The sequence below is a fragment of the Lissotriton helveticus genome, chromosome 7 (genome assembly GCF_964261635.1).
Source record: "Lissotriton helveticus chromosome 7, aLisHel1.1, whole genome shotgun sequence".
NCBI classification, from domain to species: Eukaryota; Metazoa; Chordata; class Amphibia; order Caudata; family Salamandridae; genus Lissotriton; species Lissotriton helveticus.
Genome location: NC_136068.1, coordinates 64,614,727 through 64,634,282, shown reverse-complemented (window position 1 = coordinate 64,634,282; position 19,556 = coordinate 64,614,727). Strand labels below are relative to the sequence as shown.

Below are 19,556 nucleotides of genomic sequence, written 5' to 3'. Positions count from 1 at the left end.
ATTAAATTTTAGCACGTAAAAAAATATACAAATAGGATATTGATCATGTTTGACGAGCAGAACTAAGTAATCAGACCACAGAATGCATTAAGTTGTTCCAGACAAATTATGCCCAATTATGTTAAGAATTGTGAAGTGTCTGTTGAGGAAATTATCTCATATTGTAACATTGCATAATTATAACAAAACTGAATGAGTTTAGAATGCCCATTGTCTTAAATGAAATAATTGAAGATAGAGAATATATTAGCTAATGGGAAAGCCACTGGAGAAGGCTTTTTACCAGCTGAATTTTATAAAACATTTAATTTATTAGCAGCAAATTTGTAGAAATTATGCAGAAAGTTGGAGAGGTAGTTCCCATTTTATGGGAATACATAAATGTAATAGAATTCTTTAAAAAGAAAAATCCAAACTAGAGAAAGAATCATAGCAACCCATGTAGTCTCTGCACATTCTTTGCAGCCGATACTTTCTGCCTTTAATGCAACCCATATACTCTCTATTCACTCCTTGCAACCCCTATTTTCTTTGGTCTCTTCCTCCACACCCCATTTTTTCTGCCCTCAGACTGTCATCAATATTCTCCATAAGCAATTCTTGCTAATTGCATATTGTTGACGCACCGAAAGCAATTCTTTACTTCTCTATCAGGGGATCTGCACTGAAATCATAAGCACTGAACAGTCCCGTCCACGTGCGGAGATCCCGGAACACTTCTTTAAAATATATATTTTTAAGTGTAAGTGTTTACCTTACTTCAGGAAGGCCAGGATTAACACTTAATTTATTAAATCGTTTTGCAACCTATAAATGAGGCTATATTGGCTAGTAGCTTTAATTTACATAAAAAATGGTTAATATATAATTTTAAGAAACAGGAATATTACCAAGAGTTGAGTAATGAATCTCATTCACAAACCTTTTCTCAAAGGTAAATGGTGAAGAAGGAAGAAGACAATGTAGAGTTATTGGCTACAGTTCTGCACATATGAAAAGTGCAACTTTGCATTAAGGAATCGCAAATTACCATCAACTTCAAGTTGATGATATTTTGCAATTCCTATGAAAAGTGCACAAAATTGAATTTTTTTTAAGTGGCATGTGGTGTACATACAGGCCCTTGGGGCATGTGTGTGAGCCAGATGTGCACACATGCCAACTTTGGGGGTGCATCAGAGTGGCCTTTTGGCCCCCTAGCACCCTAGAAATTGAATGTCCTATTACTTACCGGTAATCTTCATTACTCCGGGTCCCGTTGTCCTCGTCCCCTTCATTATAAAAAGTGAGATTAACCATCTCCTAGACAGAAAAAAGAAAAGCAGGAATGCTGGTACGCCCCTCCCTCTCCCTATAGGGAGTACATAAGGGTACAGTACCCAGCATGCCTCCTGAACCACCAAGCCCAAGATGAGGGCCGGACAGCCCGGGAGGGAGGGAGGGAAGTAATGAAGGGGACGAGGACAACGGGACCCGGAGTAATGAAGATTACCGGTAAGTACTAGGACATTACCCCCAGGTCCCTCCTGTCTTCGTCCCCTTCATTATAAAAAGTGAGAATACCCAAGCAGCAACCGGCCATCATCAAACAACAAACCACCAGGACACAGCAGTACAGCAAAACCCAGCAATCTATTGAAAACAACAGCACAGCAAAAAGAAAAACAAGGGGAATCAGGAACACACAGCCCGAAGAACCCCCAAACCAAAGTTAGTGTCATCCCCCAGAACATTCTGGATACGGTAATGCCTAACAAAGGTATTAGCAGAAGCCCAAGTGGCGGCCCTACAAATTTCAGAAAGGGACACCCCACGAACTTCTGCCCAGGAAGCAGCCATCCCCCTAGTAGAACGCCCCTGAACCCCAGCCGGGGGAGGGGAACCAGAAAGGGAATAGGCCAGAACAATAACCTGCTTCAACCAACGGCCAATGGAAGAAGACGAAGCACGGTTACCCCAGGAGCCAGCACCAAAAGATACAGACAGGGAGTCCGAAAGCCGAAAAGCACGGGTCCGATCAACATAGACCCTCAAAGCCCGGCAAACATCAAGCAGAGCCCAGGGAAGATCATCCACGTCCACCTGATCAGAAACCAAAGCCGGAAGCACCAGCTCCTGAGAACGATGGAACTGGGAGGAGACCTTGGGCACGAAAGAGGGATCCAACTGAAGAACCACCCCATCGGCAGAAAAGGACAGAAAAGGCTCCCGAGCCATCAGGGCACCCAGTTCCCCCAGGCGACGAGCCGAGGTGATAGCCACCAGAAAAACCACCTTCAAGGTGACAAACTTCATATCCACCTCCTCCAACGGCTCAAAGGGAGCAGCCACCAAAACCCTCAAAACCAAGGGAAGATCCCAGAGAGGAAAGGAAGGACGCACCACAGGGCGGGAGATCGCAAAACTGCGCAACAACCGAGAAACCAACCCATCAACATCAGGAAGGTTACCCCAAGGCGCCCGAAAAGCCCTAATAGCAGCCCATTGATCCCGGAGAGTAGAGACAGACAAACGCTTCTCGAACCCATCCCAAAGGAACTGGAGAACATCCGGCAAAGGACACACCAAAGGGGAGAAGGCCAGGCCAAGACACCAACGCTCAAAGTTACCCCAATGCCTCCCATGAGATTGAAGGGTAGAAGGCTTCCGAGACTGTTGAATAGCCAAGGCTAAATGGGCAGGGAGGCCCCTATTACGCCACCCCAGCCTCTCAACCGCCAAACCGACAGCCGAAGCCGACGCAGGGGCAACATCGGAGAGGACTTCAACGGAGACGGATGGAACGGAAAGAACCACGGACCCCGAACAGCCAACAGGCGGAGAGTGGGAAACCAAGACCTGCGGGGCCAGAAAGGCACCACCACCACCACCTCCCGATCCTCCACCATCAGGCGAGCCAGGAACCGAGGAATCAGAACCAGAGGGGGGAAGGCGTACAACAGGTGAGCCGGCCACGGAAGGGACAGGGCATCCACCCCCCAAGACCCCACCTGAGGAACCCGGGAGAAGAACCGGGGAAGCTGCGCATTGAGCCGGGAAGCAAAGAGGTCCAGAAAGGGAAGACCAAACCTCCCGCACACCAGAAGAAAGGCCGCCGGAGTCAAGGCCAACTCCAGGGAGACTGGAAAAAACCGACTGAGGGCATCCGCCACCCCATTGTCCACCCCCCGGACATGAACAGCCGCCAGGGACAAAAGATGGCCCTCCGCCCAGCAAAACAAGGGGGACACCACCGCGTTCAGGGACCGAGAACGGATACCTCCCTGGTGATTTAAGTACGCCACAGTCACCGAGTTGTCCGACCGAACCAACACATGCTGGCCCAGCAGAAGGAGCCGAAACCCCTGGACAGCCCGACACACAGCAGACAACTCCCGCCAGTTCGAAGAGTGACGACCCTCCAAGAGGGACCACCTCCCCTGAAGGCATTCCGACCCCAAAGTCGCCCCCCAGCCCAAAGCGCTGGCATCCGTCGTAAGGACCACCGGAGGAGGATACTGCAGAGGCAAGCCCTTGTCCAGACTGGACGCAGAGTCCACCAGCGCAGGGCCAGAAGGATCGACAGAGACACAGGAACCAAAATGGACAAGTCCCCCGACAAGGGATTCCACCGAGCCAACAGGTAGGACCAAAGAGGACGAAGATGGAAACGCGCCCAAGGCACCGTGAACACAGTCGCCGCCATCAACCCCAGAAGGCGCAACCACAGACGGACCGGAAAGGACCGACCCAACAGAAACCGCTGAGCCAGCGCACACAGGGTCACCGCCCGAGCAACGGGCAGGAACACATGATTCAAATCCGTGCGAAAACGGGCCCCTATAAACTGCAAGTCCTGAGATGGCAGAAGCTGACATTTGGGGAGGTTGATCAGGAAGCCATGACCCCGCAAGGCCGCACACACCAAGCTCTGATCCACCAACAACTGCTCCGCGGAGGGGGCATGCAGGAGCCAGTCGTCTAGATAGGGATAAACCAACATCCCCTGGAGGTGCAAGAAGGCCCCCAAGGGAGCCACCACCTTGGTAAACACCCTCGGAGCCGATCTCAGGCCGAAAGGAAGAACAACAAACTGGTAATGGACCCCCATAAGACAGAAGCGGTGGTAGGGACTGGAGAGAGGATGGACCGGCACGTGATAAGACGCGTCCTGAAGGTCCAGAGTGCACATGTAATGCCCCCGGAGAACCAGGGGAATAACCTTCTGAAGGGTCTCCATCTTGAATGGAATTCTCAGCACAAATTTGTTCAGGGCCTTGAGATCCAGAACAAGGCGAAACCCCCCGTCACCTTGGGCACCAAAAATATGACGGAGTAAAACCCCAGACCCCGTTCCCCCGGAGGAACCACCTGAACTGCCCCTTTGTCCAACAGCGACTGAATCCCCAGAGACAGTTCCGCACGTTTGGATGGGCAGGACGGCCAAGGAGTCGGACGGACCCCCGAGACCGGGGGCAGGCAGGAGAACTCCACACGGTACCCCAAGCGGATCACGTCCAGGACCCACAAGTCTGAACAGGAGGACAGCCAAGCTGGAAGAAACAACCGAAGCCGACCATCGACCAAGGATCCTACCTCGGACCCCAGATAGTCAGGAACGAGGCTTCGCAGGAGGGGACTTCGCCTTCTTGTCCCGGCCCCGACCAGGCTGAAAACGGCCACGACCCCGGGAAAACTGCTTGTGAGAAGAGGGCCGAAAGAAGGGCTTAGGCTTAGAAAAAGCAGGTGCAGCAGAGGGCACTTTGAAAGAAGAGGAATGTTTCTTCTCCTTGAAAAGGCGATGAAGCTTGCCCTCCAATACAGCCCCAAACAACATGGAACCCTGAAAGAGCAACCTCAGAGCAGCAGACTTTTGGGCCGAATCAGTCTTCCAATACTTGAGGACCAAATTCCTACGGGCAGCCACGCAAGCCCCCCCGGAGAGGGCAGAAGCACGCACCACATCGAAGGATACGTCAGAGAGAAACTCCACCTGACGCTCAATGTGGGCCAGGACAGCAGAACAGTCAGTAGCATTATCCATGGACCCATACAAAGTCTCCAAATCAGAAAGAAGGGACTGAGCAACATAAGTCCCGTAGATTCCAGCCCTTAGAGCCAGATGCGAACCAGAATAGGCCTTGCGCAGAGAAGCGTCCACCCTCTTGTCCACCGGATCCCGCACCACAGCATCTTCAGCCAAAGAAGTGCGACCCACCAGACTGGCCACAAAAGAATCCACAGGCACAGAGTCCGGCAAATCCCTCGCCATATCCTGAAGAGGATAGAGCTTAGCCATAAAGCTCGGAAGAAGAATACGATCAGGATCCTTCCACTCCCGATCCAAGACCTCCCGGACACTAGGATGGACAGGCAAAACTGCAGGCGCAGTGCACTGGAACTGACGAAGTAAGGACCCACCAGAGCTACTCGGGACATCATCAGCAGGAAACCCCATATCCTCCTTCACATGGGCCAACAAATCGGGCATCATATCCTTATTAACATATTTGCCCTTCACAACATCCTGCTCCAGATCATCACCGTCAGACCCCGATGAAGATGAAGAAGAAGAAGGACGGGGAACTCCACCCGACCTGGACAGAGAACGCGACCCCTTAGGCCTCCTAGGACTCCCCATCTCCAACAGAGTCTCCCTGATCAGGGACTTCAATCTGGCATCCATGTCACGGTCACGCCTCCTGGACCGGGCAGGAGAAGGAGATGAAGAAGATGACGAAGAAGAGGAGGACTCCACCACATGCCTGCTCATTTTCGAATGTTTCCCCATGGCAGCGCCAGCAGGAAGGGACAGACACCCAAGGCAGACACAGGCCAGCAGCAAGAACACGAAGAAAAGCCCAGAAAGGCGCCCCACACGAACAGGAGCCTCCAAACACGCAGCAACGAGGAGCAGCACCAAGAACAGCAGAAAGCTCGACAGAAATACCAGCCCCATAGGGCAAGAGCCTTTTAAAATGCAGGAAATGGAGAAAAAAAACGCTACGCGGTACTTACATGTGAGGAACCGGCAAGCCTCCAAACACCACCGCCGCCGGCGGCACATCGAAACGCCTGACTTCCTGCCCCACACAAAGGAAGTCAGGCAATCCCGGCAGGAAGCGCCCCAGCCACTCGAGGACCGCCGCACTACCGGAGGAACAGGAAAACAGAGCCGCGTCTCCAGCAAGCCCGGCAGGCCAGAGACGCGGCAAAACACTCCTCCAGCCCCACCGCAGTGAGAAGGAAGACCGGAAGAAGACCCCAGGGACCCCTCGAGCCCGGCAGGAGGGGAAACCCCAGGAAACCAGCCCCACCCGAAGCCCAGCAACAGGTAGGCCCCAGGAGCACACCAGCTCCTGGAAACTGCAGAACATACTGTCGAAGACAGAAAAAAGAACAGGAGGCATGCTGGGTACTGTACCCTTATGTACTCCCTATAGGGAGAGGGAGGGGCGTACCAGCATTCCTGCTTTTCATTTTTCTGTCTAGGAGATGGTTAATCTCACTTTTTATAATGAAGGGGACGAGGACAGGAGGGACCTGGGGGTAATGCGCAATTTGCAAAGGGTTTCCCATTCATTCCTATGGGCCTCTAGGCCCATAAGAATTATTCGGAAGGCATTCCCTATTAGCGGATCGCAATTTGCGATTCACTACAAGGGAATGTGTAGGAATTGCAATTTATTTAGCGAATCCTACATGCATAAGGAATTGCGATTCCTAAATAGCGATTTCATAATAATCGCTATAAAGGAAGCGCAATTCCTTATGTTGATGCATGTGCCTTTTGTAACCTCTAATTAGTAGACTGCACCTGTTGTTTACCTAGATTCTTCCTTGCTATTACAAGCTTGCATGGTCATACAGATTGATTTTTTGAAAACCTAATAAAATTTTCTAAACAAAAAAAATATATTAAAACATTGATTTATTATATTAAAAACGAAAACATAATAGTACCAACTAATGTGCAAATTATTCAAATCAATTAAATAATTACAAACCAGTAGTCCACTTTACCAATTAACCAATACAACTGCAACTCAGTTAATAAGTATCTAGTAAATAATGTGCAAGTAAAATAATTTATGACTGATATTCAATTTAAAAGATTCATATTTAAAATAAAAAGTATTAATAAGCAATTAAAAATAAATGTAAAAAAGTCTACCCATTTCTCTACAGACCCAACAATTCAACAATAAATAAAAAAATTAAATAAAACATCTTTACATTTATTACCAAATCAAAAATTAAAAAACATAATTACATGCTGTTAACATTAAAATAATATTAACATATAACACAAAAACTAATAAAATGCAAGAAATAATTTCAAAATGATATTATATGCAACTATATTTAAAAAAACAATAATAAGTACATGAAAATGATAGTCTTACCTGCAATTTTCTGCTCTGGAATATTTTTAACATAACAATAGTTTTGACATAACATTTTGGTTGGTTGATATTTTTGAAACTAAACTATATTAATTTCACACACCAGAAAATTGCGTGCAGGGAATTTGCAAAGTAGATATTGTTTGCAAGGACAAGAGTGTAAAGTATGGGCTGCAGAAATTGTGGTGTAATCTCTTGATTTTGAAAAGCAGGCAAAATCTTGTTGTGCAAGGCTAAATGAATAGCAGGTATTGTGGTAATACAGTAAGTACTGTGGGGTGTGTGTGGTGCCAAGGGCATATGATTTGCTGAAAGTATGCAGATAGGCTATGGCTTACTGAAAAAGCACACAAAAGATATAGGGCCAGATGTAGGTGGCCAAATAGTGAGCGCTAATGTTGAAATTCTGCGAATTTCAGAGTTTGCGATCGCTAATTGGCGGCGAGCAATGTAGGTAAGTTGAAATCTACTAGCAAAATAAGGAATCGCAAAATTGCGATTCCTTATTTTGCTCTTGCATTTAAGGAATGGAAAATTGTGATTTCTTAAATGCAATGTAAGTAGGACAAAAGAAGGTGCACTTTAGCCTTAAGGAATCGCTAATTACCACCAACTTCAAGTTGGTGGTAATTAGCGATTTTCTTTAAAAAAGCACTTTTTTGCTTTTTATTAAGTGGCATGTGGCACACATTCACGCCCTTAATGCATGTATGTGCACCACATATGCACACATGCACATTTCAGGGGTGCAACAGGGTGTCCATTTGGAACCCTGGCACCCTTGAAATTGCGCCCTCCAATTTGCGAGTGACTCTTGGTGACTCGCTAATTGCGGGGGCAATTACTATTCATTCCTATGGGCCTCTTGGCCCATAGGAATGAATAGGAAGGTATTCCTTAATTGCGTATCGCAATTTGCGATTCACAATTAAGGAATATTAAGGAATCACATAAAATATTGAGATTGCTACCTACATGGCATTTTGCGATCCTTAATAGCGATTCCCTAAAAATCGCTATTAAGGAATCGCAAACATGCATTTACCTACATCTGGCCCATAGCCTGCTGACATTTCTTCCTTCACACTGTCTTGAAACTGTATCCTCACTTCATACTCCTTACAATGCACATCTTCTCAACACTCCCTGGAAGCCATATCCTCTCTGCACACTTTCTCATTCTCTCTTGTCCATATTCCCTGACATCTTTCCCTGCAATTGATATCTCCTTTGTATATTTCCCTCAGCCCTCTCCTCTCTGCAGATGCTCTGTAACTCCTGTCTTCTCATAAAACTTCCCTGCTACCCACATATTGACTTGACTCTTCCTGCAGCACATGCCCCTCTGTGTACTTCTTCTAAGGCAAATGCTCTCTCTGCAGACTGCTTGTATTCTGCTCTCACACACTTCATCCAATGTGTATCCATCCTTCATACTACCTGATGGTCCTGTCCACCATTCCTCATGTTTCGCTCACATGCCTTGACACCAGAGGAGCCCAACCTTCAGAGAAGGGTAATACCATGTCTTTCTCCACCTTATAGGACCCCATTGTAAGCAAGGGCTTGACTTGCCTGATAAATGCTCTGCCTAGCGTCTCGAGTGTCTACACCAAGGCGCTGCTGGCTTACGCCTTCACGCTGTCGGGCGACTCTGCCCGGCGGGCAACCCTGATGTCTGGGCTCAACAGTGTGGCTATCATCTCAGGTATGCTATCACTGTCTACAAGCTGCTTCATTTTATAACTTTTATAATGGATTTAAAATTTCACAACAAGGGTGCTCTAATTCACATTTATCGGTGTTTTGTAACCCATAATCCGAGGTCCTAGTGATATTTGTAGACATGCATAGCCCTTCGTCGTGTGGTTTATTGTTCCTGGATTTCCTTATTACTATTGTGGGGCTATATCGCACAATTTGTTGTTATTTATTTTCTGTATAATTGAAGTATTTCTCTTTGAATTCGCCTGCGGTGGTAGGTAATCTAAGATCTCCTCTTTACTTAAAATACAATACATTGAACAATCACTTTAAATGGATCGTGGTGGCACATGGCAGCCTGCAAAACATCATAAACAAGTAAATGTCTTTATACATATGCATGTCATTTAAGTTTTGTCAATCACAGCAACTAAGCATTTATTACCAGTGGTCTAAACCTGGGATGAACCAAATCACCAAAAAAACTCTCCCCCAGATATTCTCCCAAAAATGGCAAATACATTTGAATCCACTCCTCAATCACATGTTCACCCAATTAAAAAAATTAACCACGTGCAAAAATCATATTAGTAGCATGTGCATGAAAAAAAAAATGTGTATATTGCTATAAAAATATGTATCCCCAATAAACAAAGCCTATACATGCATCTTAAATGTCAAAAAATATAATGAAGCTAAATGAAATTTTTTAATTAACAGACAAATTATTTAGCTATTATAAACATTCAATTCTGCCACAATAAGTCACTGCACAATTATGAATGTATTCGTCAGGTACAATTGTTCAGTTCATGCAGATTGTGAAGGAAAGATAGTTGACGCGTTTCGGTGGGTTGAACTTAAATTATCCACCTCCTTCAGGCTATCATCTTTTTTCTTCGTTTTAACACAAATTGTCACATATCATATGGAGACAATCTAAAGCCAACAACACATTAGAAAAGTAATTATACATGAAGATATATATACACCTTATTGCTGAACATTTTCAAACATTTCATAAAATTAAAAAATTTAATTATATTTAATTCAATGGTACCTGTAGGCAATCACATACAGACTCGCTAAGCCTGAGATGTCAAATGTTGGTTCAGTTTCAGTTCTATCTAAATGCATCAAACTTTGTGCCAACTTTTCTCACACAGCTTGCACAGTCGCAGCCTACCATACAGCAAAGGCACAGCTTTAAAACCCTTCATCTGGTGGAGTGCTAAAACCTATCATCACACCATCATCTCCTTATATGCTTTAATTCTGTTATTAACATCAATCAATTAATTTAAAGTTTTTCATTTATTTCTCTATTGAACATATTCATGTATGTGTTTATTTGCAGGATGAGCTTATAATATTTAAAACAGAAACACTTCACAAAGGACCAAGCAGCAGTATTGTAGGTGGTACATAGAGGGTAAGGGATAGAAACAGTGAGTGTATGGTAAGATGCCTTTTGGACACCTCTATAGGGTTACTTTGCATCTGAGGTGTGCATATTATAGATTTAGGTCTAGTTTGGGACATTGTGAGTGGGGAGGGCTTGTAATTGCTAGCATTAGTGGCTCTCAGGGTTGAAGAGATATTTATTGAGAGTGACCTTAAATCCATGCATGGCGGTCTGGCTCTGGGGTCACCCGAGAGATTGTTCCACTGTATGGGGTAAGTTCATGGAAGCAAGATGGAGTGCAGTGCAATGGGGGAGCATCTGAAGGCTACAGTTAGTTGCCCACATTGATTGAGCAGGCCAAGAGAAAATCAGCAAGACACATGCAGAGCAAGGTGTGAAGTGCCTCGAAAAGAAAGAGGAGTTGAGGTGACTGGGCCATAGAGAGGACACACCACTATGTGAATTGTAACTGGCGGTGAGATGTGGGCTGGTGGCATGGTGCAGCACTTGTGTGGTAAAGCTGAGCTCTTTGTTGAGGGAGAAAAGTAGTATTTTGAGGGTTCTACAACAAAGATAGTAAAAGAAAATATTTTAAAAACTCCTCTTTACACAGATTCTGCTTTGCTTCAACGTGTAACCTTTGTTCTCTTATTTGTGTTGTTCCTCACTGTGTATGCCCAGGTCTTGGTTTGTCATTGTCTGTTTTTGTTTTTTGCTGCCTTTGCCCCTGCTGGAGATGGCTGTGTGAAACAGAACATGCCACTCAGGATCCTTCCCCTGTTCTGGGGTCATACTCAAGACTTCAAATTGTAGGAATCTACCTCACTAAGAGTTACTCACTGTTATATGTTTGGATGCACTAGCAGAAAACAAACATGGAATAGAAGCAACCATATCCATTCAGACAGTGCCCATATACATAAACACACATACAGCCAGACAGCACACATATGGTGAATTCATTTATTATTGACAGGAGATGAAGTAAGGAGGCAAGAGTGAGTATGAGAGGAAGATGGTGTGAAGAAGAGAGAGAGGGAGCAGTGGCGTAGCGTGGCCAGGGCCACAGGGGCTCTAACTCTGGTGCAAAGTTCTTAGGGGTGCAAAATTTGAAAAGAAAAACAATTCAGCAGCAGGTATTTAGCTGCCGAATCTTTTTTCTTTTCAGATTTTGCGCCCCGGTGCGGGTTAAGGGTGCAATACTTGCCTTGCCCCGGGCGCTGACAACCCAAGATACGTCCCTGAGAGGGATACATTGTGGAGAAGAAGGCGGGAGACTGAAAAAATGTATGACAAATACATTCATCATGCATTGGGAGTACAACAATAACATTAGACTAAAAGCCCATTTGGAACATTGTATTATTAATTCCATGTTTCAAAGATGTTTATAAGAAAAATATTGGGGCCTATTCACAAACTGCACTTTGTAATACATCCTGCACTACTACAAAAGTACTACTAATGTACTACAAAATGCTATTCAGAAAGCTATGTGCAGAGACCGTAGTCCGCCTCTCCTATGTTTTATTTGTGGAGGTCTCTGCCCCTGTTTCTGGGGTCTCTGCACACATTGGTGTACATTTTAGTGGTAAATGTCTGAGGAACCTGAGGGAGTGGCTGGAAAATTGGAAATTCTACTAAATGTGGGCAGGGAGGGGGTGTAGGGAAACACACCAGCTCACAAAAGAGTAAGCCCATTGATCTACACAAACCTCAGGCAACAATGGTAAAAAATATAATATATTTCAAATATATATATAGATATAAATTATCTAAGAAGTAAGAAATGATTGGATTTGGGTAAAGGACAGGAAGGAATGGCGCTGTAGCAGGTACGATTATAAGTTAGATTTGTAATTGCGAAAATACAACCGTGCAAACAGGGCAGGGGAACAAACCCAGACAAAAAACAGCCCCTGTATAGGTAAGGGACATGTCCCATACCAAACAAATGAGTACAAGTCCTGTGCACACGTATCGAAATTTTTGGTTATTGTGTCAGAACCAGATAGGTAGACAAAGTTCAAGTAAATGAGGTCGAGATCCAGCGATGTTTAAATCATTAATTTATAGTTAAATCTTGATCAGTACATACGAAAATATAACCAGCCGTCACGTGTTTCGTCACACCGTGTGAAGGATATGACTCTTCAGGGCTGTCGGATTTGGGAAATGGAGCGCAGGACCGGTGATATTTCCAACCCGGCTGCGCAGCGTGGAGAGGCGGAACGAGCCTGTGTAGTAGAAAAGATTCTCGCTGGGCGTGTATGCCGGTGAGCGGAAAAAACTAAGGGCGTGTTTATCCGAAGTGAGGTCCACGATAAATTATCTTGGTTGCTGATTGCGCATGGGTGAGTGCAATTGTCGGTTCCGTCGGGATCCAGATAGCGGAACCGAAGTTGCCAGTAGATAGTTATAGTTAGGACCTAGTTAATTGCAACATTCTAGTCCCAATAACTTTGGCGTCGATTGATGAATCTTTGCAAAATATTCAGAATTTGTGGGGCGCTCCGGTTCGCTCCTATCTTGAAAGTTTCGGGGTGATTCAGCAAGCGGGGGCCGAGAAAAAAGGGGGGTCCCAAAATGTTTTCCCATGCAATTTTCCATAGGAAACTTTAGCCGTGGCTACAGCCCGAACTGCTGAACGGAATTACACCAAATTTGGCTAAAAGGTAGCCTTTGGTTCAGAAAGAAATCTTTTTGTTAAATGGTGTAAATCCGCTCAGTAGTTGCTGAGAAAATCAAATAAAAAAAAAAATAGTGATATCTATGGCCACACAGCCCCCCTTCTTTAAAAAAAAATAAAAGACCGGCATTGCGCCGAGGTCCCACCTCCTCCCTGCAGCACTCTGCAAACGCGCCCCCTGGCGTGTTTGCAGATGGGGAACTAATTCCCCTTGAAGGCCGGGGGTCCCTGGGGGCCAACTAGCCCATCAGGAACCTCCAGTATGTTCCAGGGAGCTGCGTTGCAGAGAGGTGTTCTGAGGCCATGCCTCTATTTACACCTCTCTGCAACGCAGCTCTGTGGCGCCTAATGAAGGTACATGGTGGGCTAATTGCACCCCAGGGACCCTCGGGATTCAAGGGGAGTTAATCCCTCAGCTTAAAATGCGCCACAGGTGTGTTTGCACAGTGGTGAAGGGAGGGGGCGGGGCCTGAGGTGACATGGTGCAAACACACCCTGTGGCGCGTTTTAAGTTGGGGAATTAAATCCTCTTCAATCCTGAGGGTCCCTGGGGGCCAACTACCCCACCAGGTACCTCCAGTAAGCGCCACGGTGCTGCATTGCAGAGTGTTGTAAAAAGGGTTCTAAGTTGGGGAATTAATTCTCCTTCAATACTGAGGGTCCCTGAGCGCCAACTAGCCCACCAGGTATCTCGAGTATGCGCCAGGAGCTGCGTTGCAGACAGGTGTTCAGAGGCCATGCCCCTTTTTACACCTCTCTGCAACGCAGCTCTCTGGTGCTTAATGGAGGTATCTGGTGGGCTACTTGGACCCTAGGGACCCTGAGGATTCAAGGGGACTTAATCTCCTAAATCAAAACGGCCACAGGGCGCGTTTACACAGTGGTGAAGGGAGGGGATGGGGCCTTAGGTGATGAATGCAAACACGCCCTGTGGCACGTTTTAAGTCGGGGAAATAATTCCCCTTCAATCCTGAGGGACCCAACTAGCCCACCAGGTGCTTCCAGTAAGCGCCACTGCACTGCGTTGTAGAGCTCTGGTCTAGGCAGTGCCCCTTTTTACACCTCTCTGCAACGCAGCTCTGTGGCACTTACTCGAGGTACCTAGTGGGCTAGTTGGACCCTAGGGACCCTCAGGATTCAAGGGGACTTAATCTCCCAAATCAAAACGGCCACAGCGAGCGTTTACACAGTGGTGAAGGGAGGGGATGGGGCCCGAGGTGACGTGTGAAAACACACCCTGTGGCGCGTTTTAAGATGGGGAAATAATTCCCCTTCAATCCTGAGGGCCCCTGGGGGCCATCTAGTCCACCAGGTGCTTCCCGTGAGCACCACTGTGCTGCGTTGCAGGGAAGTGGTCCAGGCCATGCTCCTTTTTACACCTTCCTGCAACGCAGCTCTGTGGCACTAACTGGAGATATCTGGTGGGCTAGTTGGACCCAAGGGACACTCAGGATTCAAGGGGACTTTATCCCCCAAATTAAAACGGCCACAGGGTGTGTTTGCACACATCAGCACAGCCCCCCTCCCTTCACCAGTGTGCAAACGCGCTCTGTGGTGCGTTTTTAGGAGGACGTTTTAATCCCCTTGCCCTATTATGTACTAGGATCTTACAGAGGAAGCCATGGTAATCACAGGGGTACCCCAACGTATTGTGTTCCCTAGTGTATGTAGGTGTTTTAATTGTATTCTAAGTGTCTTTTAACACAGCACTGGCTCTAGGACTGGTTAGTCAGAGTCAGTTACCACCAGTACCCATCTGAAAAAATTGAGGGTACAGGATAATTTTGCAACAAGGCTTCTTTCTGCTCCTCTGTTTGTTCTTTCTGCACGTCTTCCTTCTTCCTGCACTTTTTTCGTCTTTGAGGACTTCTGTTGCTTCTTTCTGCATTTCTATTTCTTCTTTCTGTGTGTTTTTTCTTCTGTCTTCGCATGTCCTACCTCTGTAGGCATAGTTAGAAAATAGCATTAAAAAAACTTTGAAATTAACTGAAAAAACCATAGGATTCAGGCACGTTATAGTTACAAATTAACCTTTAAAAAACCTTTGAAATTTCCTGAAAAAAACATAGGTTTCAGGCACGTTATAGTTCGAAATTAGCATTTAAAAACCTTAGAAATTCACTGAAAAAAACCATAGATTTCAGGGGCGTTATAGTTAGTTGGACATTTCACTCGTACACAACAAATTTCCCCGTTATAGTTAGTTCAGCTAACTATAACTTGCGCACCCGCAATACACTGCTGATGATGTCACATATTACATCACTAATGACATGGTCAGTGACATCACTGATGACATCTCAAATGACATCACTGATGACATCACTGATGACATCATCCTTGTGATAGAGTGGCAGACCTCCTCTCACCCTAATCTAACCTTTGATACACACACTCAAAAATACAAACAAACATTTTCAAAACAATGGATATACCAATACCAGTTACAACACACCTATTCAGTATTTCAAAGATTTACAAACACATTCACTCATTCACTAATAGTCCTATACAGTCACTCAGACATGTACTCACTCATCATGTGTACTCATACACCTATACATCCTGTTACATACTGCCACTCATCCATAGAGTTACTCACACACAGTCATACATGCAAACAAACTATCAAACATCAATTTACTCGCATATACAGTTATACACATACCACCACACTTACTTCTACAAAAACTTACACATACTTACTCTCTTAAACAATCACTTAAAGAAACACAGACTTATTAATACAGGAACTCTTACAATCTTTCACTCTCACATATATTCACCTATATACACCAATACTCACATTTATTAGTTTAAAACATATGTACGTACTCATAAAGAAACTATTGAGACAGTCATTCACACACTAACACACCCATATACAGTCATCCACCCATACAGTCCTGCAAACATGCTGTCTTCAACACATACAAACAGTGAGTCACTCATTCATGCATCTATGCACTAAGTAATACCTCCCACCGAACCATACAGACACTCAGACACTCCTACTGATACTCAAAAAACCAACTAATAACCCATTTAGGGCCAGATGCATCAAGCTAAAAACCGGTCGCAAAGGGGCAGATTCTCAGAATCTGCCCCTTTGCGACCGGTATTTTTGCATTTGGGATGCATCATCCCAAATACAAAAATCGCTAATAGAGAATTCGCCTAATTGCGATTGTTTGCATTTAAGGAATCTCAAATTGAGATTCCTTAAATGCAATGCATGAAAGTTTTAAAAATAGCAAATTCGCTAATAGGGCACGCAAATTACCACGAAGTACAACTTTGTGGTAATTTGCAAAAACGTAGAAAAATTCACTTTTGTGCATATTTTAAAGTTTCATGTTGCGCAAACACATGCCCTAAGGGCATGTGTGTGCGTAACATATGTGCACAGATCAAAATCAGGGGTGCAATTTGGACACCCCTGCACCCTTGAACTCGCAATCTCAATTTGCGAATCGCTAATTGCGATTCGCAAATTGAGATTGTCTTCTCATTCATTCCTATGGGCCTCTGGGCCCATAGGAATGAATGGGGAGGGATTCATTAATTGCGACTCGCAATTTGCGAGTCGCAATTAAGGAATTCTAAGGAATCGCTATTTATGTAGTGATTGCTTGATGCATTCCATTTTGCTATTCCTTATTAGCGATTCCTTATTTTTCGCTAATAAGGAATCGCAAAATGGATGCTTGATGCATCTGGCCCTTAGACACTCATGTAGCTACTCACCAACCCATGCAGCCACTTATACACAAAGTGAGAGACTGATACAGATATTTACATATTTAAACATTACTCACTAACTCATGTATTCATTAAGATACACTTAATCGCTCAGTTATACAATACATTTTTCAAAAAACAAAATCATTCATTTCTACACTTATATACCCATTTATTCTTCCATTGACCTTGAGATATACATATATAAAACATATTTAATGTTCAGAAAAACACACATTCACTGGATAATGTCATGAGTGATGTCATTTGAGATGTCATCAGTGATGTCATGAGTGATGTCACTGACCATGTCATGAGTGATGTAATATGTGACGTCATCAGCAGTGCATTGGGGGCGCGCAAATTATAGTAAGCTGAACTAACTATAACAGGGTAATTTAATTGGTTTTGTACGAGTGACATTTCCAACAAACTATAACGCCCCTGAAACCTATGGTTTTTTCAGTGAATTTCTAAGGTTTTTTAAATGCTAATTTCTAACTTTAACGTGCCTGAAAGCTATGTTTTTTTCAGTGAATATTTATATATATATAAATGTGTGTGTGTGTATATGTTTATATATATTGCGAAATTCCGCATCTCGATGCCAGCATCTAGCCTTCTCGCTAAGCCGCAAGGATACCTCGGACACGGACCAATTCTGTTCAACTCTTTTTATTGAAGCAGAGTGTGCCGCATGACGTTTCGGCTCCTCGGAGCCTTGCTATATATATATATATGTATATATAGTGTTAAAAGTTACAGTAGTCAATTTAACTTTTTCTTTCAAATTAAATAATGATACTTATTTGTTTTTAAATAAATGTGCTTACTAATAATTAAATAGAAAACGATAGGAAGGTTTTTTCATACTATTCTAAGTAATATTAATTATGAATTACATTTATATGTATTTATTTAAATATTTATAATACATTTAATGAACTAATGTTTATTATTAGTTTTCGATTAGCAGTCATTATTTTGAGCTCCTTTGCATTTTTAATGTACTTTAAAGTAGTGTTTTTTAAACAAGTATTAAATATTACTTTTCCCTATACTCTACCATTGGGAAACCTCTGCCCTGGTGGTGGATGCATCCATCTATGTGTTAAATGTGTTAAATGTTAGTTGTAGTAACGGTACATTTGTAAATTCCATTGTGGCAAGTTCCTTTTGCTATTTTGTGGTTGGGGAGGCATGGCCATCTGCAACTAGTAGTAAACTTTTCCCTCAGAAATGGTAAATAGCAAAAAAGTGTAGAGTTTCTACTAGGTAAGTTCACACATGTTTAAATCTACACATATACATTCTCCTTTGTGAATAGGGCCCAATACGTTTAGCTCTTCAGAACACTACTGGTAGTTTATCTGTTTTTCACCAGCTCTTCTTCATCGCTCACCCCAAAAGTGCTCTAAAGCAGCAATAAGAGTTTACAGAGGGCTAATCATCAGTGCTTAATTTAAGCCGGTGATTTCCAGTTCTCAACACCCAAACTTAATTGTCAACACGGTTATGACAGCTGCCACTTGGTGGCACTGTTTGTGTAATTTGGAGATGAGCACATCAGCAGTTGTTTATCAGTTCAATATACATAAAAAATTACTAATACATGCTGCCCAAGCCAATCTCACAGCTTTGGGGGCCTCAAATAGTTACACTTGTAAGAGTGTGATGGTTAATAGTTGTGCTGTTACAGGCACTGGCTGCACTGGCGGGTGAAATGGGTAGTGCAAGCTGCAGTCCTGACCTCCTGACTAGGGCCCTGGTACTTATTTATTTATTTTGTTTACAAATTAAGCAGTGCTACTAAATATATATCTCTAAGGAGGTTTGAAAGATGGGTGAAGCCTTGTTTTACACCAAAAGCAGCTCCGGTAGGAGAAAAGGTTTCTTGAACAAAAATTACAAGTTATAGATACTGAGCTAATAAGTGATTAAACTAATCGTATATAAGTGTTTGAATCAGGCAAAAATACTGTAGAAATTTGAAAATGTATATTTAAGAAAACTAAAGATAAGAAGAACTACTTGTTATTCCTGCAGTAGGAGACATTTCCCACTTGGTAAAGAGTGAAATGTACACCAGTTAGAAACTCAATAAATCGTCCTGCATTATTCAAAAAGATAGCTTTCTTTTCACTGAAAGCTCTGTAAGAGGAACAGAAACATTTACACATGAGCAGCTGTATTCAACAGCATTGTTACTGCAACACATAGACTGGGCTTGGAGTTGTAATTTATACTATTCCGAAGTCCAGCGCCCAATAAAAGCAAGTAGTTGTAACGACTTGCGTGGTAAAGTACTGCATGGTAACATCGGGGTAGTGACTGCGTTGTAAAGGCATGCGGGCTAAATGCATGCAGTGTTCCGTCATACAACCCTCTATGGTCATGTCCTTGCTTGAACAAGGAAAGTGCTTGGGTGTCATGGTTGGCCTTAAGCACTGTCTAAGCTCTGAATTGATGATGTAATACTGAAACACCCTGTTCCTAAATTGTACCTAATCGATGTTTTAAGAACATTCCCAATGTGCCGGAAAAATGATATCACATTTCCACATTGGTTTAAAAAAAAAAAAAAAATATTCACTTGCCTTTTATCCATCGCTGTATTTAATGGTGACCAAAA

General features: G+C 44.0%; 1 protein-coding gene across 2 annotated transcripts in view; it reads left to right on the top strand.

Moving 5' to 3' along the window:
* LOC144768066 (alpha-2-macroglobulin-like protein 1) overlaps positions 1 to 19,556 on the top strand; it is a 411,824-nt gene that overhangs the window by 320,812 nt on the left and 71,456 nt on the right. For both annotated transcript variants that reach the window (XM_078651439.1, XM_078651438.1), the window contains exon 28: positions 8,931 to 9,093. In XM_078651439.1, the coding sequence (XP_078507565.1) occupies positions 8,931 to 9,093 (163 nt within the window). The remainder of the gene's footprint in view (positions 1 to 8,930; positions 9,094 to 19,556) is intronic.